The sequence below is a fragment of the Zophobas morio genome, unplaced genomic scaffold (genome assembly GCF_036711695.1).
Source record: "Zophobas morio isolate AGI-343-1 ecotype UQ-CSIRO unplaced genomic scaffold, CSIRO_AGI_Zmor_V1 ptg000020l, whole genome shotgun sequence".
In the NCBI taxonomy this organism is placed as follows: Eukaryota; Metazoa; Arthropoda; class Insecta; order Coleoptera; family Tenebrionidae; genus Zophobas; species Zophobas morio.
In genome coordinates this window covers 4,610,861-4,634,275 of record NW_026972125.1, presented here as the reverse complement: position 1 = coordinate 4,634,275, position 23,415 = coordinate 4,610,861, and the positions used below count along the sequence as shown (strand labels likewise).

At 28.3% G+C, this 23,415-nt stretch overlaps 1 protein-coding gene across 1 annotated transcript; it reads right to left on the bottom strand.

Annotated features, from left to right (window-relative positions):
* Nucleotides 1–1,527: 1,527 nt before the first annotated feature.
* LOC135131466 (ficolin-2-like) lies at nt 1,528–22,123 on the bottom strand. Its single transcript, XM_064059238.1, has 4 exons — nt 21,951–22,123; nt 9,388–9,400; nt 9,061–9,331; nt 1,528–1,961 (listed from the first exon to the last, which is right to left on the bottom strand). The coding sequence occupies exons 1-4, from the start codon at nt 22,121–22,123 to the stop codon at nt 1,528–1,530; spliced, it is 891 nt and encodes a 296-aa protein (XP_063915308.1).
* Between the last annotated feature and the right edge of the window lie 1,292 nt (nt 22,124–23,415).

The following is a 23,415-nucleotide window of genomic DNA, read 5'->3' as shown; positions in this document are numbered from 1 at the left end:
TTCCAATTTGCAGTTTCAGGAGTTTTCAAATTTTAATTTTTTAATTGTTCCTGTCTTCAGTTTTTCGATTTGACATTTTTCATTTTGGTTTTTAATTTTCTTTTTTTCCAATTTTTCAGTTTTTCAATATTCTGATTTTAATGTTTCATTTTTCACTGCGAAATTCTTCAATTTTTGGATTTTTCAATTCTTAGATTTTTTAATACTTTGTATTTTCAATTTTAGATTTTTAGTTGTCAATTTTTGGTTTTCGACTTTCCGTTTCGGTTTTTAATTTTTTTCATTTTTACAATTTTCCGATTTTCAATGTTGTCATTTTATAATTTTTCCTTTTTTCAGTTTTTCGGTTCTCCAATTTTTCGATTTGCTATTTTTCAATTTTTCATTTATTTCTGTTTCTTCAATCTGACAATATTGCAACTCTTTGAGTTTTTAAAATTTTCCAGTTTTTCGATTTTCAATTTTTTCAGTTTCTCGATTTTTCGGTGTCTACAGTTATTCAATTTTTCTATATTTTTTCGATTTTACAATTTTTCGCTTTTCAATTTTTCGTTTTTTTTCACATTTTCGATTTTTCAATATTCTCAAATTTTTTAGTTTTTCGATTTTCCAACTTTTGAATGTTTCAATTTTTGGTTTTTGCAATTTTTTAGTTTGCAATTTCACAAGTTATCTATTTTTAATTTTCCAGTTTTTTGATTTTAGAACTTTTAGATGTTTCAATTTTTATTTAGCAGTTTTCCAATTTGCAGTTTCACGAGTTTTCAAATATTAATTTTTTAAATTTTCGTGTCTTCAATTTTTCGATTTGTAATTTTTCATTTTGGTTTTTAATATTCTTTTTTCCAATTTTTCGGTTTTTCAGTATTCTGATTTTAAAATTTTTCATTTTTCACTGCGAAATTCTTCAATTTTTGGATTTTTCACTTATCGAAAAAAAATGAGAAAGCTGCGAAATTGTAAAATACAAAAATCAAAAATAAAAACTTGAAAATGGAAAAAGTCTGTGTTGAAGAAACGAAAAATCGTTAAACCGAAACATTGAAAAATGAAAGACAATTAAAGAACGAAAGATTAATAACTGAGAACCTGAAAAATAGAAAAATGAAAGATTGTGAGATGGAAAAATTGCAAATCAGAAAATTGAAAACTAAAAAAACTTGATGAAATTAAAGTTGAAAAAACAAAAAATTGGAAACCGAAACATTGAAAAATGACGAAAAATTGATCGAAGGTAAATAAATTAAGATTTTTTGAAAAATTATAAATAAAGAGTCATAGACATTACTGTTTAGATTATTATAGTCTTTATGTTTTGCATATTTCAGAGAGGATTTATTAGGCAAAATTTTGAAACGACGTCATCAATTTTTTGGAGGGGATAAACGAATAAGTTTTGAGTTCGTCACGATTCATTCATAAAACAAATAAAACTAGTCCACGTAAACATCGTGTATTGACTACTGATATAGGTACAACATAAATAACATAGCAAATTTAAAATCTAAGAATAAATCCATACTAGCCTTAAGGTTCCTTTCGCTCGGGCATTGGCTGCTTATAATACTTTGGTAATTTAAGTTCCTGTGCTGCCGTTCTGATCATTATGCTCGCCTCCTTGAGTCGGATGTTTCTTCTGTGAGCATCATCGTTGCCTATTGACTCTTGGAGGTACACTCCGGTAGGGAGGCCACATGGTGTGCAGTTCCGGAACCACCAGCCCGCCTCGAAAATTTCGGCGCAGTTGTGCGTACTGTTCAGGTCTTGGTCCTTGTCTATGGTGCTAAATTTCATTCCACCCGCAAGGCTCATGCAGTCTGTGGCATCAAAAATGACGGGGTCTAGCAGATGTAAAACATAACCGCTCTTCTCGTCGCCGATGCCGAAGGAGGTGTAAAGGTCTCTGCGCTGGTCCTCGCCCTCAAAAGTAAGTTCGACACGGAGCTCGTTAATTTCTAAGGCTGAAAAAATGGACCCTATATTAAGGCTCTACCACACCTCAAGAAAATTTCTATTTTAAAAGATATGCAACTTGTAAAACACCCATGCTACCTCGTTATGACAGCTGCCACTCATCTCTAAGGGTTAAAATCGTTCACTTCGTTTACAATACTTAACTAGTTTTATTACTGCTATTTTCTCCTGGTTATCAAGTATTTCGCAGTGATAGGCCAACTAGAGGTGGAGGTGTACTAATTGCCGTGAAAGATACATACTCATGTACAATCGCACGCAAATGTTTTGACCCTATGGGCGGATCGTTTTTGCTTGCCCTCACCGAAGAAGGCGGTCCAAATCCTTCAAGGGCAGAATTTGTAGGTAGGCTCAAACTACAACGAAATTCACATTTTACCCTATAAAATTTTATTGACAATAACGGGACGGACAGTAGTTATATATACATTTGGTAAGAAATATTTATGACTCACACCAGTTCTCTCGAATTTCAACCAGTCGTTCCGTGTAAAAAATGTCATCACTTTTTCAAATAAAATACTCTTAAAAAGAAAACGATATTGTCGTTGAGTGACATGTAACTGACATAATAATAAAAACGTGCCATTTTTGTTAACTGATATTTTTTTCATAAATGTCGCAAAATTATTAAATTTGTCTAATCATCCCCACCAATAATGTGATGACATCACTGCAAATTTATACATAGTAAATGGGTTTTAAATTGTATACAGTAACATAGTCCTACACATGTAGTTTATGACTCCGTGTTGAGTTTTTATCCGAAACGTCCAGATTTTTGGAAAAAAAATTAAATTTATAAAACTATATTTTGCAATTTAATTTTGAATTTGCTAAATCGAATACTTTGAAATCTTGCAGATGTTTTAAAATCATGATAAACATGATACATTTTTAATTAAAATATATTTGCTTATCCCCTCTAAAAAATTTATGACGTCACCTCAAAATTTTGCAGAATAAATCCTATCTTAAATGTATAAAATACGATGAGTTTTATACTTGTGATTTATCACTGCATTAATATTTTTTAGATTTGGTTATACAGGGTGTCTCAAAAAAGTTAATGACTGACTCAATTTATTTTATTGAAGAAATCAAGAATGGCAAAACTGAATAATTTGTAATATTGTAGATGTTTTGAAGTTTTTGTAAGCATGGTAACTTTTTCGAAAATTTGATTAATCAAATATGCGCAAAATCAAAAATCGGAAAAACTGAAATTCACTAATGCAAAAAACAGAAAATCGAAAAATACAGATCGTAAAAATCGAAAATCTAAAAATGGCTAATCAAAAAATCGAAAATTCAATGAATCAAATACCTAGGTCGATCGAAAAGTGGAAATTCACAAACCTCAAAAATCGAAAAATCGAAAATTGAAAAACGGGAAAACCAAAAAATCGAAAAGTAAAAAATTTGTAATATTGAAAATAAAAAAAATCAAAAACAAAAATTATAAAATCGGAAATTAAAATAATCAAAATATATAAAGTAAAAAAATTGCAAACTGAAACGAACAGAAAAATCGAATAAGCAAAAAATTGGAAAAACAAAAATTCGAAAAATCTAAAATCGAAAAAGTGGAAAATCGAAAATCTGAATAAAGAAACTTGGAAATTCTGAAAATTGGAAAATCGAAAACCAAAAAATCGGAAAGTAACAAAATTGAGGTCTAACAGTTGAGAATGGAAAAATTGAAAAACCGAAAATTCCAAAAGTCGACAATGGACAAATTGAAAATCGCAAAATTTAAATTGAAAAATTGAACACTGAAAAATCGATGAATTGAAAAATCGAAAATTCGACTACTCAAATTTTCTAAAAATCGAAAAATCATAAAACTGAAAAATCCAAAATTCTAATCATCGAAAGTCTGAAAACTGAAAATCGAAAATTCTGAAAAGCGGAAAATAGAATAACGAAAAATTTAAAAGAAAGAAAATTGAAGTCTAAAAACCGAAGAATGGAAAAATTAAAAATAAAAAATTTGAAAAATCAAAACCGAAAAATTCAAAGATTTAAAAAGAAAATCGAAAAATCAAAAATCTGAAAATTGAAACTCGAAAATTTGGAAAATCGAAAAGTAAAAAAATTGAAGTCTAAAAGCTGAGAAATGGAAAAATCGAAAATTTGATAAATCAGATATGCGAAAAACAGAAAATCTGAAAATACAAAACTGGAAAATCAAAAATCTAAAAATGGAAAAACCGAAAATCGAAAATTCAATGAATCTAATACGTAGGTCGATCGAAAAACTGGAAATTCACAAATCTGAAAAATCGAAAATTTGCAAGATTGAAAAACCGAGAATTGAAAAATCAGAAAACCGAAAAATGGAAAAATCAAAAATCGAAAAATGGGAAAACCGAAAATTCGAAAATTCATAATATTGAAAACTCTAAAAGTCGACAATTCAAAAATCAAAAAACTGGAAAAAAATAATCGAAAAATCGAAAAGTAAACAAATTGCAAAGCCTAAAACCTGACGAACAGAAAAATCGAAAAATCGTAAAATCAAAAAGTGGAAAATCGAAAACTGGAAATTGAAAAATCGAAGACTGGAAAATCGAAAAATCGAAAATCGGAATATCGAGAATCCACAAATTAAAAAACCGAAAAATCGAAAAATTAAAAAATCGGAAAACGAAAAATTAAAAAAAAACGAAAATTCAAAAATCGAATAATCCGAAACTAAAATAAGAGAAAAGTGGAAAAGTAAAAATTGCAAAGTCTCAAAACTGACGAACAGAACAATCGAAAAATAAAAAAAAATTCAAAAATATCTAAACATGGAAAATCGAAAAATCGAAAATCGGAAAATGGAAAAACCGAAAAATCGAATATCGAAAACCCGAAAATTCGATGAAACAAATACTCGTAAAAGCGAAAAGTAAAAAAATTGCAGGGCCTAAGAATTGAAAAATCAAAAAATCGAAAAAATGAAAATCGAAAAAACGACGATCGAAAAAAAACAAAAAATCGAAAAGTGGAAAATCGGAAAGTAACAAAATTGAAATCTAAAAGCTGCAAATTGCAGAACCATAAAAACTGAAACAAACAGAAAAGTCGAAAAACCACAAAAACGGAAAAACGAAAATCGAAAAATAGCAAATCGAAAAATCGTAAAATCAGAAAATGAAAAATCGAATAATCGAAAGTTGAAAAATCGAAGGTCGAAAAATAAAACAACCGAAAAATCGAAAAATGTTATGATTAATGGAAAATCGAAAAATCGAGAATAGAATAATTAAAAAACCGGAAAATTGAAAAATCGGAAATCGAAGAATTAAAAACGTAAAATCGAGAATTCAAAAATCAAAAAAATCGAAAAGTAAAATATAATCGAAAAATGCAAAAAAAATTGCAAAGTCCAAAAACTGACGAACAGAAAAATCAAAAAATCTAAAAATGGAAAGACGAAAAATCGAAAATTGATAGAATGGCAAATTAAAAAATCGAAACATCGAAAAATCAAAAAAACGAAAAATTAAAAAATCGAAAAACGAAAAAACTGAAAACTCGAAAAATCAAAATACCGCAAATTTGAAAAATCAGAAAAGAGAAAGTAATAAAATCGAAAAGTTGATAGAAAAATGGAAACTGAAAAATCGAATTCCATGAAACTGTTGGTCGAAAAAACGAAAAATCGAATTTTTCTGTTCTAATTGTAACAGCATACCTTTTTATTTATTTTTTTTCCTTTATTATTACTATTATTACTAAGTTCGCATGTATTTGTATTTTTGTTCCCATAAGGTCGTTAAATGTCTGTGGGAAAATAAACTACCATTATTATTATTATTATTATTATTAAATAGGAAAATTTAAAAAACAAAAATTTTAAAAATCCAACAATTGAACAACAAAAAAAATCTAAGCCTGAAAACTCAGAAAATTGAATGATCGAGAACAAAAAATCTAAAATTAGAGATAGTGAGAAATCTAGAAACCTAAAACTTTAAAAACTGAAAAATTAAAATACCGAAAAATTTAAAAACCGAGAAAACACAATATCAAAAATTTGAAAAATTGAAGAAACGAAATATCGCAAAATTCCAAAGCTGAAATATTGAAAAACCTAAAAATGGAATGAAAATTAAAGAATCGAAACAGTGAAAAAATCCCAAAAAAATTGAGAAATGGAAAAATGGGAAAATCAAAAAAATTGGTCTAAAGAGTTTAGACAGTACTTCCCTCGCTATCGGACACGTGCCTATTATGTTTTTTTTAACATTTGATTTCGAAGCATTCGGTTTTGTAGTTCCTGATTAAATCAATAAAATAAATTTGCGCATTCATTAATTTTTTTGAGTCACCCTGTATATCAGAATCCAAAAAATAGGAATGGATTGATAAATTACAAGTATAGACTCATCATATTTTGTAAATTTTAAATAGGATTATACGGCAAACTTTTGGAGGGAATAAGCAAATATATTTTGACTAAAAATTGATTATGCCACTTTTTGATTTTACGATTTTTGATTTTTCTGTTCGTCAGGTTTTAGGCTCTGCAATTTGTGTACTTTTCGATTTTTCGATTATTTTTTTTCAGTTTTTTGATTTTTGAATTGTCGACTTTTAGAGTTTTCAATATTATGAATTTTCGAATTTTCGGTTTTCCTATTTTTCGATTTTTGATTTTTCCATTTTTCGGTTTTTTGATTTTTCAATTCTCGGTTTTTCAATCTTGCAAATTTTCGATTTTTCAGATTTGTGAATTTCCAGTTTTTCGATCGACCTACGTATTAGATTCATTGAATTTTCGATTTTCGGTTTTTCCATTTTTAGATTTTTGATTTTCCAGTTTTGTATTTTCAGATTTTCTGTTTTTCGCATATCTGATTTATCAAATTTTCGATTTTTCGGCTTTTCGATTTTTCGATATTTGATTTTCGAATTTTCGATTTTTCCATTTTTCAGCTTTTAGACTTCAATTTTTTTACTTTTCGATTTTCCAAATTTTCGAGTTTCAATTTTCAGATTTTTGATTTTTCGATTTTCTTTTTAAATCTTTGAATTTTTCGGTTTTGATTTTTCGAATTTTTGATTTTTAATTTTTCCATTCTTCGGTTTTTAGACTTCAATTTTCTTTCTTTTAAATTTTTCGTTATTCTGTTTTCCCCTTTTCAGAATTTCCGATTTTCAGTTTTCAGACTTTCGATGATTAGAATTTTGGATTTTTCAGTTTTATGATTTTTCGATTTTTAGAAAATTTGAGTAGTCAAATTTTCGATTTTTCAATTCATCGATTTTTTAATGTTCAATTTTTCAATTTAAATTTTGCGATTTTCAATTTGTCCATTGTCGATTTTTAGAATTTTCGGTTTTTCAGTTTTTCTATTCTCAACTGTTAGACTTCAATTTTGTTACTTCCCGATTTGTGGTTTTCGATTTTCCAATTTTGAGAATTTCCAAGTTTCTTTATTCAGATTTTCGATTTTCCACTTTTTCGATTTTAGATTTTTCGAATTTTTGGTTTTCCAATTTTTTGCTTTTTAGATTTTCTGTTCGTTTCAGTTTTTAGGCTTTGCAATTTTTTTCTACTTTACATATTTTGATTATTTTAATTTCCGATTTTTTTTATTTTTGTTTTTGATTTTTTTAATTTTCAATACTACAAATTTTTGACTTTTCGATTTTTTGGTTTTCCCGTTTTTCAATTTTCGATTTTTCGATTTTTGAGGTTTGTGAATTTCCACTTTTCGATCGGCCCAGGTATTTGATTCATTGAATTTTCGATTTTTTGATTAGCCATTTTTAGATTTTCGATTTTTACGATTTGTATTTTTCGATTTTCTGTTTTTTGCATTAGTGAATTTCAGTTTTTCCGATTTTTGATTTTGCGCATATTTGATTAATCAAATTTTCGAAAAAGTTACCATGCTTACAAAAACTTCAAAACATCTACAATATTTCAAAGTATTCAGTTTTGCTATTCTTGATTTCTTCAATAAAATAAATTGACTCAGTCATTAACTTTTTTGAGACACCCTGTATAACCAAATCTAAAAAATATTAATGCAGTGATAAAGCACAAGTATAAAACTCATCATATTTTATACATTTAAGATAGGATTTATTCTGCAAAATTTTGAGGTGACGTCATACATTTTTTAGAGGGGATAAGCAAATATATTTTAATTAAATCATGTTTATCATGACTTTAAAACATCAGCAAGATTTCAAATTATTCGATTTTGTAAATTCAAAATTAAATTGCAAAATATTGTTTCATAATTTTGATTTTTTTTCCCAAATATAATAAAAACTCAACACGGAGTCATAAACTACATGTGTAGGACTATGTTACTGTATACAATTTAAAACCCATTTCCTATGTATAAATTTGAATTGACGTCGTCAGATTATTGGTGGGGATGATTAGACAAATTTAATAAATTTGCGACATTTATGAAAAAAATATCAGTTAACAAAAATGGCACGTTTTTATTATTATGCCAGTTACATGTCACTCAACGACAATACCGTTTTTTTTAAGAGTATTTTATTTGAAAGAGTGATGAAATTTTTTATATTTCTTACCAAATGTAAATTTCGTTGTAGTTTGAGCCTACCTACAAATTCTGCCCTTGAAGGATTTGGACCTCCTTCTTCGGTGAGGGCAGGCAAAAACGATCCGCCCATGTGCGAATTTTCAAACGATTCTATGATGGTTATGACTCAAAAAACTTGAAAGAAAACATACAATGGTGCTTTTTTTACGATATTTCTCAGCCATATTTTTGTATTTGATTGAACTGGTCTCTGCGCTCTAGAATATGAAAAAAGCTGCAGTTTGATGTATGATACATCTATATTAATATCATTTTTTCATACAAAAAACCAAAAAAATGTTATACCTCGTCTAGCGAGTCCCATTAACAGAGCCATTTCGATATTTTGGATTAAATTTTTGAGAGATAAAAGTTAAAAAATAACTTAAATAAGTAGGTTAAATTAATTCCAGTTGTAGCCTTGACAAAGCGGAAGAAGTAACCTTGGAACATCTACAGTTTTTTGTATAAGTCAAACGAATGTAAAAAAATGGAAATTGAATTGAAATTGTGGGTATTTTACCTACTAATTGGTAAATTTTTTCCAATCCTAACCAGAACTCTCCTGCGATATGGCCAAATCCGGCTTTGTAGCTGTCCCAGTTTTTGGAAAAATTTTGTGATCCGTCGTATCTATTCAAAATGTAAGTCCAGCCTCCTTCATCAATGTCCATGTCGCACAAAACTACGAAGGGTTCAGGAGCAAGCTCGGGTCTAATTATGACATGACTGCTATTTGTGCGATTCCAGGATTTGGCCTCATAGCAGCTTTTTGGATAGCGACCAGGTGTTTGCTTAAGTGATAAATCAAGTCACACAGTGTTTCATATTTTAGGAAAATGGTACTTACAGCATGTGCCAAACTTAAAAAACAAACAACAAAAAGAACTAGAGATAACATTGTGAAACACGTGTGCGTCTGGGCACTGGTACTACTTTGAACAGACTAATGATAGATTCGAAGTGGAATCTAGTCGTTGTCATTGCTGTTAGGCAGCGGAACACCGACGTACAACACGTTACAGCCGCACCATATTTAGGGAGGTACGACGAACAGTGACGGCAAAAAATTCTAAATACAGACAAAAATTAACGATTACTGAAGTGAAATCGTTCGTCTTTTGATAGTCACACTGAAAACGAGCTAGAAAAAATTTCTGTTTTTCTTCAACTCAGATTTTACAAACTGAATCCTGGTGTTAAACATAAGAGGATTTGTAGAATTTTGCCTCGTTTGCTTGAAACTTAACAGTTTCATGGTTCGGTTTTCCATGACTGGTAATTAATGATGTCATCTCAAAATTTTCTCTAATGAGCAACATAATCCTGTACTTGTGGTTTATGAATACGTGTTGAATTTTTATTCTCTACATCGAGATTTTTGGAAAACATCTAAACTGTAGATGAATTTTTTTATTGTTGCAATTTTCAAGTCTCAATTTTTCGGTTTGTCGACCTTTTCGATTTTTGGAATTTTTTCAGTATTCTATAATTTCAGCTTTTAAAATTTTTGATTTTTCGGTTTTACGGTTTTTAAATATTTCGATTTTAAAATTTTTCAAAATGCATTTCTCAATTTCTCAATTTTGGGGATTTTTCAATATTTTTATTTATCCATTTTCAATTTTTCGAATTTTTAAATTTAAAATTTTTCAAATTTTTAATGTTTCGGTTTCAGATCTTTCAGTGTTTCAATTTTTCAATTTTTCGATTCGTCGATTTATCGATTTTTTATTTTGAATTTTTCAATTTTTCACTTATCTTTACGATTGTTCGATTTTGGCCATTTCGATTTACCAATTTTTCGAATTTTCGACTTTGCGATTTTTCGATTTCCGGATCTTTTAATGTTTCGATTTTTGAATTTTTCAATGTCTCGATTTTTCGAATTTTCCAATTTTTCGACATTTCAATAAAATTGTGATTTCCGGTTTTTCGATTTTTTATTTTTTTGATTCATGAATTATCGATTTTCTTAATTCTGAATTTCTCAATTTTTCGATTTTTCGAATTTGTCCATCTCGATTTCTCAATTTTTCGACTTTCCGACTTCTAGAATTTTGATTTACCCAGTTTTCAAATTCAAAATTTTTCAATTTTGAAATTTGTTTACTTTTCATTTTGGCCATTTCGATTTCTCAATTTTTCCATTTCCGATTATCGGATTTTCGATTTTCCGATGTCTCAATTTTTCAACAGATCAGTTTTGGGAATTTTTCAATTTCTCAATTTTTCATCAGTTTTTCGATTATCCTATTTTCCGATTTTTCAGTTTTAGCTAATTTTTGAATGTGGGATTTTCGACTTTTTCGATTTTTTGATATTCTCCAAATGAATTTATTGCTGGCGTTAAATTAGCATTATATTAAAAAATTTTTGGGTAAGTTTACTATTAGTTATTATTATGTCCTATGTGGGCGATTTGCCCGTTGGATGATCAATAAACCAATTATTTATTTATTTATTTATTTATTTATTACGAGCTATTGATGTTTCGATTTCTTGACATCACAGGTTTTCAAAATTTTTGTCTTTGCGACTTTTGGATTTCTCGATTTTACGAGTTTCCGATTTCTCAATTTTTCAATATTTCAATTTTGAGAATTTTTCAATTTTTGTATTTTTCAATTTTTCCATATTTCACTGTTCGGATTTCCCAATCTTTAGATGTATTGATTATAAAGTTTTTCAATCATTAGTCTCTTCAATTCTATAATTTTCCAATTTTTGGCGCCTAAATTTTCATGGATTTCTCAATTTTTCCGTAAATCGATGTTTTTATTTTCCCATTTCTCGATTTTTCGACTTTCTAATGTTCCGAATTTTGAGGTTTTCGATTCTTCATTTGTTCGATTTTTTAAAATTGTGGTTTTTAATTTCTCAATTTTTTGATGTTTCGGTTTCTCGATTTTTCATTTTTTCAGTAATTTGTTTTTTAATTTTTCGTTTCTTCAACTTTCCGGTTTTTCGATTTTTTAATTTTTCGATTCATGAATTTGTCGATTTTTTTAATTCTGAATTTTTCAATTTTTCGATTAATATTTCGATTTCTCCATTTTTCGACTGCTGGAATTTTGATTTACCGATTTTTCAAATTCAAAATATTTCGATTTATCGGATTTTCGATTTTCAGATGTCTCAATTTTTCAACAGATCAATTTTGGGAATTTTTCAATGTTTCGATTTTTCGATTTTTCAGATTTTCGATTTTTCTGCTTTTTAGCTTTTCAGTTTGTCGATTTTCCAATTTTTCGACATTTCAATTTTGCAACTTTTCAATTTCTCGGTTTTTCATCAGTTTTTCGATTATTATTCGATTTTTCAGTTTTTACTAATTTTTGAATGTTGGATTTTCGACTTTTCGATTTTCAATTTTTCGATTTTTCGATAATACGAGCTTTTGATATTTCCATTTCTTGACATCTTAGGTTTTCAAAACTTTTCGTGTTTGCGACTCTTGGATTTCTCGATTTTTCGGGTTTCCGATTTATCAATTTTTCAACATTTCAGTTTTGAGAATTTTCCAATATTTCCATATTTTTCTGTTGGGATTTCCCAATTTTTAGATGTCTTAATTTTAAAGTTTTTCAATCCTTAGTCTCTTCAATTTTTTAATTTCCGATTTTTGGCGTCTAAATTTGCATCGATCTCTCAACTTCCGGATCAATCTATTTTTTTTATTTTCCCATTTCTCGATTTTTCGACTTTCTAATGTTTCGAATTTTTTGGTCTTCGATTCTTCAAGTGTTCGATTTTTTAAAATTGCGATTTTTGATTTCTCAATTTTTGATTTTTCGATTTTTCAGTAATTTATTTTTCAATTTTTCCAATTTTTAAATTTTAAATTTTTTGATTCATGTATTATCGATTTTTTTAATTCTGAATTTATCAAGTTTTCGATTAATTTTTCCACTTTTCGAATTTGTTCATTTCGCTTTCTCAATTTTTCGATTTTTCGACTTCTGAAATTTTGATGATTTACCGAGTTTTTACGAAATTTCAGTTTTGAATTTTTTTTTACTTTTCATTTTGGCCATTTCGGTTTCTCAATTTTTCCATTTTCGATATCTCTGATTTAATTTTCGATTTTTCAATGTCCCAATTTTTCGTCAAAAAACAGAAAATCGAAAAATACAAATCGTAAAAATCAAAAATCTAAAAATGACTAATCAAAAAATCGAAAATTCAATGAATCAAATACCTAGGTCGATCGAAAAGTGGAAATTCACAAATCTCAAAAATCGAAAAATCGAAAATTGAAAAAAGGGAAAACCAAAAAATCGAAAAGTCAAAAATTTGTAATATTGAAAATTAAAAAAATCAAAAACAAAAATAAAAAATAATGGGAAATTAAAATAATCAAAATATATAAAGTAAAAAAAATTGCAAAGCCTAAAAACTGAAACGAACAGAAAAATCGAAAAAGCAAAAAATTGGAAAAACAAAAATTCAAAAAATCTAATATCGAAAAAGTGGAAAATGGAAAATCTGAATAATAAAGAAACTTGGAAATTCTGAAAATTGGAAAATCGAAAACCAAAAAATCGGAAAGTAACAAAATTGAAATCTAACAGTTGAGAATGGAAAAATTGAAAAACCGAAAATTCTAAAAATCGACAATGGACAAATTGAAAATTGCAAAATTTAAATTGAAAAATTGAACATAGAAAAATCGATGAATTGAAAAATCGAAAATTCGACTACTCAAATTTTCTAAAAATCGAAAAATCATAAAACTGAAAAATCCAAAATTCTAATCATCGAAAGTCTGAAAACTGAAAATCGAAAATTATGAAAAGCGGAAAATAGAATATCGAAAAATTTAAAAGAAAGAAAATTGAAGTCTAAAAACCGAAGAATGGAAAAATTAAAAATCAAAAATTCGAAAAATCAAAACCGAAAAATTCGAAGATTTAAAAAGAAAATCGAAAAATCAAAAATCTGAAAATTGAAACTCGAAAATTTGGAAAATCGAAAAGTAAAAAAATTGATGTCCAAAAGCTGAAAAATGAAAAACTGAACAATCGAAAATTCGAAAATCAAATATCGAAAAATCGAAAAGCCGAAAAATCGAAAATTTGATAAATCAGATATGCGAAAAACAGAAAATCTGAAAATACAAAACTGGAAAATCAAAAATCTAAAAATGGAAAAACCGAAAATCGAAAATTCAATGAATCTAATACCATTGTTTAAGTATATTATAGTTGGACAACCTAATACAAATTTTACTTCGCCTAAATAGTGAGCTTTAGGACAAGGAATCCAGGGGGCGTGGGACAAATTTTTCGTCAACGCGCATTTTCACTACAGTGAGCCAACGTATTAGGTTTATTTTACTCTAAATCAGATGGCGCCATCAAACATTAGCAAAGGCAAACACCCTTTACTCTACTCTTATACGAGGAGTTATCCATAAATCCATAATTAACATTGTTCCGTAAACAGTAATGTATATAAACATATATGTACAAAATATGAAAATATACTTGACATAAAAAATATGAAGCAACGCGTTGTAACGTGATAAGAAAGAATTGAATTTAATTGAATTTGACGCATATTTTTATTTGACTATATCTGAAGACTGACAGAAACTTTCCAAGGGTTTTTAAACTGGTATAATTGTTTAGTTTTACAAGATTAAAGTAAAATAAGATTTTAAGTAAAATTTAGATTCGTGGTGTTACAAAAATATTAACACAAAATGAAAATATATGTTCGAAGTAAATAACAGAATGACATAAACTTTCGGCGTTAACATTACAAATAATTACAAGAGAGAAAAAAACGCATAAACAACTTAAGCGGCATGTTTGTAATATCGAGTTGTTAAAGGCTGCTTTGAAGACTGTTTGTTTCTATGAAAAACAATTGCTGTTATCGGACATTTTGGTAGATTTTGTTCCAAAAATCCAAGATAACTAATTGTTTCTTGAACTAGTTTCCGTAACTTCTAAAATTTAAAAAGGATACGCCGTTCTGCTGTAATAAAATCTAGAATAAGGTCAAAATCACACTAATATTACATCTGATTTTGTTAACCACATGAGTATAATTTACATTAAAATAAGTTACAGACATTGTTTGAAATTTTTATTATAGTTCGAAAACAAGATAAAATAAATAAATAAATAAATAAATAAAATGTGCAGTTTATAAACTTCAGAATTTTAGTATAAAAATAATCATGTTTGAAGCTTTATTTTGTCTGTTCCATTTTATTGGGTGTATTGGGCACCTCTCGGGACATAACACCGACATCAGTGCACCGACCCAACGTTCTTCAACCGATGGGATGATTTATTACTTCCGTTATGCTGGCCCTACACACAGCGATTTGGTTTTCGGATTTTCGGCTAGATCTGCACAGTTAACTCTTTGCGCACTGCAGACTGACATAGAGTATTTTGTTCACGCGAGCATCAAAAACATTACGCCGAAAGCACTTCTTCAAGTGTTATTTTTTTAAGATGTCATATTTGTCAGCGTTTCCAAAATTTTCTTCTTTACACAGGTCAACTAATTTTTCGTAAACCGCATTTTAAAATTTTTGTTATTGTATTTTTTACTTTTTAATTTTCTAAGGCATGAAAAAATCCCTTATAGGTTTCTATGAATTTATTAACGAAATCAACTGATAACTTGCGCGCCATATTGTGTTAATACCAATAGTGATTATGATAATTTTATAATTATCATTTGAATGAAATTGTGTTCTTCACTTCGCGAACGACAGCAAACAATTTAAAATTACCGTTAGTCAAGCACCTGAAAATCCATCTCTCCCAAATATGTCTTTCTTGGCACGATTTGTAATCCGAAGTCTCCCTCCACATGCAATTTTTCGTCGCCTGAGAACTTGTTTGATCTACAGACCAAAGCTCACTCAGGCCAATATCGGCTTTAAGCGATTTATCTATAAACCGATATTCGTTAGAGTTGATGTGATACAATACATCCACTACGAAGAACTAACCCATTTCGACCATTGGACTTTACAACGAATAAGTGAACAAAGTTCTTGAACATCTTAACGATTTAATACATAATGTTCCCGAATGACAAAATTTACATTTCAAATTGTATTATCAAATTACACTCTCCAAAATTTGTCACGAACAATGAAATGACGCAATCTCCAAATTTTACAATAGTAAAATTGTAGTTTGGCCCCGTTTACGGTTTATGCATCCGTGTCGAGTTTTCACCTTAGACGTCAAGATTTTTTGAAAAAAAAAATCAACATTTTCCAATTTATAATGTTATGTATTTAAATTTTAAAAAGTAGAATAGTCCTGATCTTGTGATTTATACCTAAATACGCTACTGGGATTTTTCGGCTTGTCGATTTCTCGATTTTTCAACTTTAAATGTCTCAATTTTTCAATATTTCAATTTTGGGCTTTTCTGATTCCTCCATTCCTTAAATTTTCTATTTCTCGATTTTTTTTATTTTTCGATTTCTCAATCTTACGATGTTTCAATGATACGATTTCTCAATTTTTGTCCTCTTCAATTTTACGGTTTTTTCAATTTTTCACGTTTCTGAATTTTCAGTTTGCCGATTTCTAAAGTATTTTTTTATTTGTCCATTTCTGGATTTCCTAAAGTTTCGATTTTTCACATCTTCAATTCCTCAATTTTTCGATTTTTTAAGATTACGATTTTTCAATTTTACTTTTTTAGATTTTCGATTTCTCAATTTTCCAACTTTTTAATTTCTCAATTTTTTGAATATTTCTTTCAGTTATGAAATTTTTCAATATTTCAATTTTTCGACTTTTCGATTTTTGAATTGATGGATTTTTTTTTGATTTCTCGCTTTTTTCCTTTTTGGATTTTCATTTATTGTAAACTTTAGATTTTTCAATTCTGGGACTGTTTAATGCTTCGATTTCTCAATTTTTAAACTTTTCGATGTTTTAATATTCCATTTTTTAAAATTCTAGGTTTTTCGATATCTCGAGTTTTCAGTTCTTCTATATTTCAATTTTTCATTTTTCGATTTTTTGAATTTTAATTTTTGACTTTCCAGTTTTTCTTTTTTAAAATTTTTCGATTATTCAATTTTTTAATTTCTCAATTTATCGAATTCAGATGTTTCGTTGTTTTGATTGTTCGATTTCTCAATTTTTCAATTTTTAACTTTCCTTTTCGGCTTCCGACTCCTCAATTTCTCGATCCTCCGATTTTTCGATTTCTCGAAGTCTCAGTTTTTGAATTTTTCGATGTTTCGATTTTTGGATTTCTCGGTTTTTCAATTTTTTTCTTTTGAGCTTTTCAATTTCTGAATTTTCCAATTTTTCAATGCCTCGATTTTTCAATTTTTCAAATTGAATTGGATCTCTCGATTCTTCAATTTTGCGATATTTTAATTATTCATTGTTTTAAATTTTAGTTTTTTCGATTTCTCGATTTTTTGACTTTTCAGTTCTTCAGTATTTAAATTTTTGAATTTTTCAAATTTTTGCGTTAAGTTTTCAGTTTTCTGATTTCTCAATTAATCTATTTTTGATTTTCTCACTTCTCAAAGTTTTGATTTTTCAGTTCTTCAATTCTTCGATTTTTCGACTTCGCTTTATTGGTTTGTCGATTTCTCAATTTTTGGATATTTATTTCAGTTTTGATATTTTTCAATACTTCGATTCTTTCATTTTTCGACTTCTAGATTTTTCTATTTTTTATTTTTGGATTTTCAGTTTTTTGTTTTTTATTTTAATTTCTCAATTTTTCAACTTTTTCATATTTTAATTTTTAAATTTCTAGATTTTTCAGTTTCTCGAGTTTCCAGTTCTATATTTTAATTTTTTAAATTTACGAATGTTTAAATTTTTTGAGATCTCAATTCATTGAGATTCGGATGTTTCGATGTTTTGATTATTCAATCTCGCTTTATCAATTTTTTCCATATTTAAGTTTTCGATTTTTCGATTTTGGTCTACTTCGGTTTCTCAATTTTTTGATTTTTCGACTTCTCGATTTTTCGACTCCTCGATCTTTTTTTGTCTTTTGATTTTTCGATTTCTCGATGTCTCAATTTTTGAATTTTACAATGTTTCGATTTTTGATTTATCCGATTTTTCAATTGTCCAATTTTTTAAATTCTCGACTTCTCGATTCGTTGATTTTTCAGTTTTTCGATTATTAAATTTTAGATTTTTATTTTTATTTTTATTTTTGATTTTGTGATGTTTGGATTTCTCCATTTTTCAGTTTTAGGATATTTTAACTTTTCAGTGTTTTAAATTTTAGATTTTTCGATTTTTTAGTTCTTCAATATTTTTTTATTTTTCAAATTTTGACGTTTCTGAATGTTTAGTTTTTGGATTTCTCAATTAATCTATTTTTTTATATTCCCATTTCTCCACTTCGTAATGTTTCGATTTTTCAGTTCTTCAGTTCTTCAATTTTTCGATTATTCAGGTTTTTGATTTTTCAATTTTTCGATTTTTTAAGTTTGCGATTTTTAGACTCTGATTTTTTGACTTTTTTGTTTCTCAATTTTTTAATTTCCTAATTTTTTGATATTTCGTTCAATTTTGTGATTTTTCAGTTTTTCGATTTCTCAATTTTAACTTTTCAATTTTTGAAATTATTAATTTTTTTCGATTTTTTGAGTTTTCAGTTCTCTATTTTCAATTTTTCAATTTTCGGAATTTTTAAATTTTCGATTGTCCAATTTTTTTTTATTTTTCGATTTTCCAATTTTTCGATGTTTCGATTTTTGAATTAACCGATTGTTCAATTTCTCGATTTTTAAATTTTAGATTTTCCAATTTTTATTTTTTTGATTTTTTCATGTTTCGATTTCTCGATTTTACAATTTTCCCATATTTGAATTTTTCAGTGTTTTAAATTTTCGATTTCGAGGATTTACTGTGTTACAGTAGTCATCAGTCATTACTCATCAAGAACGATTATTGCTGTGCGTTAAAATGCCTACATACTGATAAGCACGTACATACAAGACACATTTAAGGCTGTTTTAGTATAATTTTTGCAATTCTAAATTTATTTCTTGATGTCTAAATCGTATATATTTAAATGGTGATGAATATTTTGTGATACAATCTTAGGATAAAATGCATTTTAGTTTCAAAAATAATATGTATTTAATGATTTGACTACTGTTAATAAAAAAAATACGTAAGAAGATGTTCATATTGAATTAATTTGGTGTTCATAGTTTGATGATAATCCATGTTATTCTGGAGGCAAATTAGATGACTTGTTACTTATTAATTAAAGTAGTGGTCGTTTAATTTCGTATACCTTTAAAGTGGACGAAGGGACGCATATTTGTTAGCCATGCAGTTCATGGATAATAGGTATACCGCGATAATATTAAATTTTTGTTACCTTAACCTTGAAACAGGTATGCACTACATATACATATATTACAGTAAAGTCTTCAACACGTACGTTTGCTTATTTTGTGACTGCTCCCCGTACAACGTACTGATTAATACGTCCGTTTACTACCTTATCGACATCACGTGCTTACGGACTATTTTTACCCCCTTTCGTAAGGTACCGCCACTTCATAGTGAAGCGAGTGAGATGTAAAATATATATTCATTCTTTTCTACATGGGAAAGTGATTGTCCGTATAGGTTGTCCAACTATAATATACTTAAACAATGCTAATACGTAGGTCGATCGAAAAACTGGAAATTTACAAATCTGAAAAATCGAAAACTTGCAAGATTGAAAAACCGAGAATTGAAAAATCAAAAAACCGAAAAATGGAAAAATCAAAAATCGAAAAATAGGAAAACCGAAAATTCGAAAATTCATAATATTGAAAACTCTAAAAGTCGACAATTCAAAAATCAAAAAAGTGGAAAAAAATAATCGGAAAATCGAAAAGTAAACAAATTGCAAAGCCTAAAAACTGACGAACAGAAAAATCGAAAAATTGTAAAATCGGAATATCGAGAATCGACAAATTAAAAAACCGAAAAATCGAAAAATTAAAAAATTGGAAATCGAAAAATGAAAAAAAAAGAAAATTCAAAACTCGAATAATCCGAAACTAAAATAATAGAAAAGTGGAAAAGTAAAAATTGCAAAGTCTCAAAACTGACGAATAGAACAATCGAAAAATTAAAAAAAATTAAAAAATATCTAAACATGGAAAATCGAAAAATCGAAAATCGGAAAATGGAAAAACCGAAAAATCGGAAGTCGAAAACTCGAAAATTCGATGAATCAAATACTCGAAAAAGCGAAAAGTAAAAAAATTGCAAGGCCTAAAAATTGAAAAATCAAAAAATCGAAAAAATGAAAATCGGAAAAACGACGATCGAAAAAAACAAAAAATCGAAAAGTGGAAAATCGGAAAGTAACTAAATTGAAGTCTAACAGTTGAGAATGGAAAAATTGAAAAACCGAAAATTCCAAAAGTCGACAATGGACAAATTGAAAATCGCAAAATTTAAATTGAAAAATTGAACATTGAAAAATCGATGAATTGAAAAATCGAAAATTCGACTACTCAAATTTTCTAAAAATCGAAAAATCATAAAACTGAAAAATCCAAAATTCTAATCATCGAAAGTCTGAAAACTGAAAATCGAAAATTCTGAAAAGTGGAAAATAGAATTACGAAAAATTTAAAAGAAAGAAAATTGAAGTCTAAAAACCGAAGAATGGAAAAATTAAAAATCAAAAATTCGAAAAATCAAAACCGAAAAATTCAAAGATTTAAAAAGAAAATCGAAAAATCAAAAATCTGAAAATTGAAACTCGAAAATTTGGAAAATCGAAAAGTAAAAAAATTGATGTCCAAAAGCTGAAAAATGAAAAACTGAACAATCGAAAATTCGAAAATCAAATATCGAAAAATCGAAAATTTGATAAATCAGATATGCGAAAAACAGAAAATCTGAAAATACAAAACTGGAAAATCAAAAATCTAAAAATGGAAAAACCGAAAATCGAAAATTCAATGAATCTAATACGTAGGTCGATCGAAAAACTGGAAATTCACAAATCTGAAAAATCGAAAATTTGCAAGATTGAAAAACCGAGAATTGAAAAATCAAAAAACCGAAAAATGGAAAAATCAAAAATCGAAAAATAGGAAAACCGAAAATTCGAAAATTCATAATATTGAAAACTCTAAAAGTCGACAATTCAAAAATCAAAAAACTGGAAAAAAATAATCGAAAAATCGAAAAGTAAAAAAATTGCAAAGCCTAAAATTTGAAAAATCAAAAAATCGAAGAAATGAAAATCGAAAAAACGACGATCGAAAAAAAATCAAAAAATCGAAAAGTGGAAAATCGGAAAGTAACAAAATTGAAATCTAAAAGCTGCAAATTGCAGAACTATAAAAACTGAAACAAACAGAAAAATCGAAAAATCACAAAATCGAAAAATCGCAAATCGAAAAATCGTAAAATCAGAAAATGGAAAAAGTTGAAAAATCGAAGGTCGAAAAATAAAAACCGAAAAATCGAAAAATTTTATGATTAATGGAAAATCGAAAAATCGAGAATAGAATAATTAAAAAACGAGAAAATTGAAAAATCGGAAATCGAAGAATTAAAAACGTAAAATCGAGAATTTAAAAATCAAAAAAATCGGAAAGTAAAATATAATCGAAAAATGCAAAAAATTGCAAAGTGTAAAAACTGACGAACAGAAAAATTAAAAAATTGAAAAACGAAAAAACTGAAAACTCGAAAAATCAAAATACCTCAAATTTGAAAAGTCAGAAAGTTAGAAAGTAATAAAATCGAAAAGTTGATAGAAAAATGGAAACTGAAAAATCTAATTCGATGAAACTGTTGGTCGAAAAAACGAAAAATTGAAAATCGAAGTGACCTTTTTTTGAGACAGGCTGTATAAGTAAATCTAAAAAATATTACTGCAATGATAAATCACAGGTATAGACTCATCATATTCTGAACATTTTAGATAGGGTATTTATAAAATTAAAACTAATTCAGAGTAAGTATTTATAAAATTAAAACTAATTCAGGGTAAGAATTTGGTCAACACGTAAATTCGTTGTAGTTTGAGCCTACCTACAAATTCTGCCCTTGGACGATTTGGACCGCCTCCTTCGGTGACGACCGGCAAAAATGATCCGCCCATAGGCTCAAAACATTTGCGTACACACAGTTTCTTCTTCTATAAGTTCTTTAATTAAAAAAATTAAATTAACTTTTGTCATTTTTAATTTAACACTTAAACACTTCACGAGTCATAAAACGGATAAAACCAATTCTTCTTTATTCACCGTTTATTTACCATTGGTATACTCACAAGGAAATTTAAAATCTAAGTGATAAATTACAAAAAAAAAAAACATACACATACATATTAGTAATAATGATAATAGCTTTCCAAATTTTTGACTCTAGGGCTGGATTGATTTCGCGGTCTGACCATCATCCTCACTGCTTTGATGGTCTTAAGTGAGCCGCGTTCATCCGCCCAAAACATCGGGTTCCAACGACTTGGCTTTTTAGAACGGGGGTACAGTCCGGTAGGGCTACTACATGTGTTGTTGTTCCAGAACCACCAGCCCCCTTGGCGAAACTCGGCGATGTTGTGCCCTTCCTCCAGGTCATTGTCCCTGTCCTTTGTGGAAAATTTCAAACCACCCGCCGGTATCATGCATTCCTTGACGAAGTATTGCCACGTGGGATCCTCCTCAACCAGATTTAAAGTAAAATCGGTATCACTGTCGCCAATGCTGAAGCTTTTGTAAAGACTTCTTATCGTGGTTTTGTTCGAAAAAATGAATTGGACCAAGAGTTCGTTAATTTCATAGCCTGAAAAAATATCGAGGATTCAATAAATACATTTTTTTGTGTCAGCTTGTACAAGCAAGCCAAAAAATCATCATATTTTGTACATTTAAGAATTTATCCGGCAACATTTTGAGATAACGTCACTCACTAGAAACATATGCATACGATGCTTCTTTACTTGTACTTTTCCAGTATTAATTTTAGCTCATAGGGGTCATCATAAAAAAATAAACTCCTCAAAATTAAATTTGATAATTAATTCTTGCTATAGCCTTGATTAAGTAGAAAAAGTAACCTTGGCACGCGACAATTTCTATGTTTAAGTTAAAAAATTAAAAAAAAAAGTTTAAAGAATCATATATGTAAAAATAATTCAAAGTCTTTTACCTGTTAATTCGTGAATATATTTTAATCCTAACCAGTGCTCTCCTTCGATACCTCCGAATCCGTTAACGTAGTCATTCCAGTTTCGGTCAAAACGGATTGATCCATTATATCTTCTCAAAATGTGAGTCCAACCCCCTCCTAAAGTTTTCATGTCGCATAAAACAGGGAAGGGTTTATTAGCATACCCGGGGAGAATTGTGACTATGCCGTGTTTGTAGCCTTTAAGTAGAGCGTGCCTGCAATTTACTGGAATTTGGGAAGTTCTGGTAATGTTTTCGCCCTAACGGGATAAAGCAAATCAAAACCTGTTTAATATTTTCGGAAGTGCTACTTACTGCGTACACTAAAGTTAAAAAACCAACAACAAAAAGAGCTTGAGATAACATTGTGGAACTAAAGTGTGTGTGTACTACTTGGAGCAGACTAATGAAATAGCCTGCGAATTGGAGAATCGTGTTCACTGTCGCTAGGAAGCGGACCTCGACGTGGCGGGAGATTTGAAAACAAATACACTTTTTGTGTTTGTCTGCCGTTTCGTTTTATCAATTTTTCTTTCATTGAAAATTTTTCCATTTTCAATTTTTTTGTTCTTCATTTTGGCCATTTTTTTTAATTTCAAATTTTTCAATTCATAATTTTTCGATTTTTCAATTTTTCGACTTTCCGACTTTCCGACTCATTGATCAATAATTTTTTTTATTTTCTCATTTCTCGATTTTTCG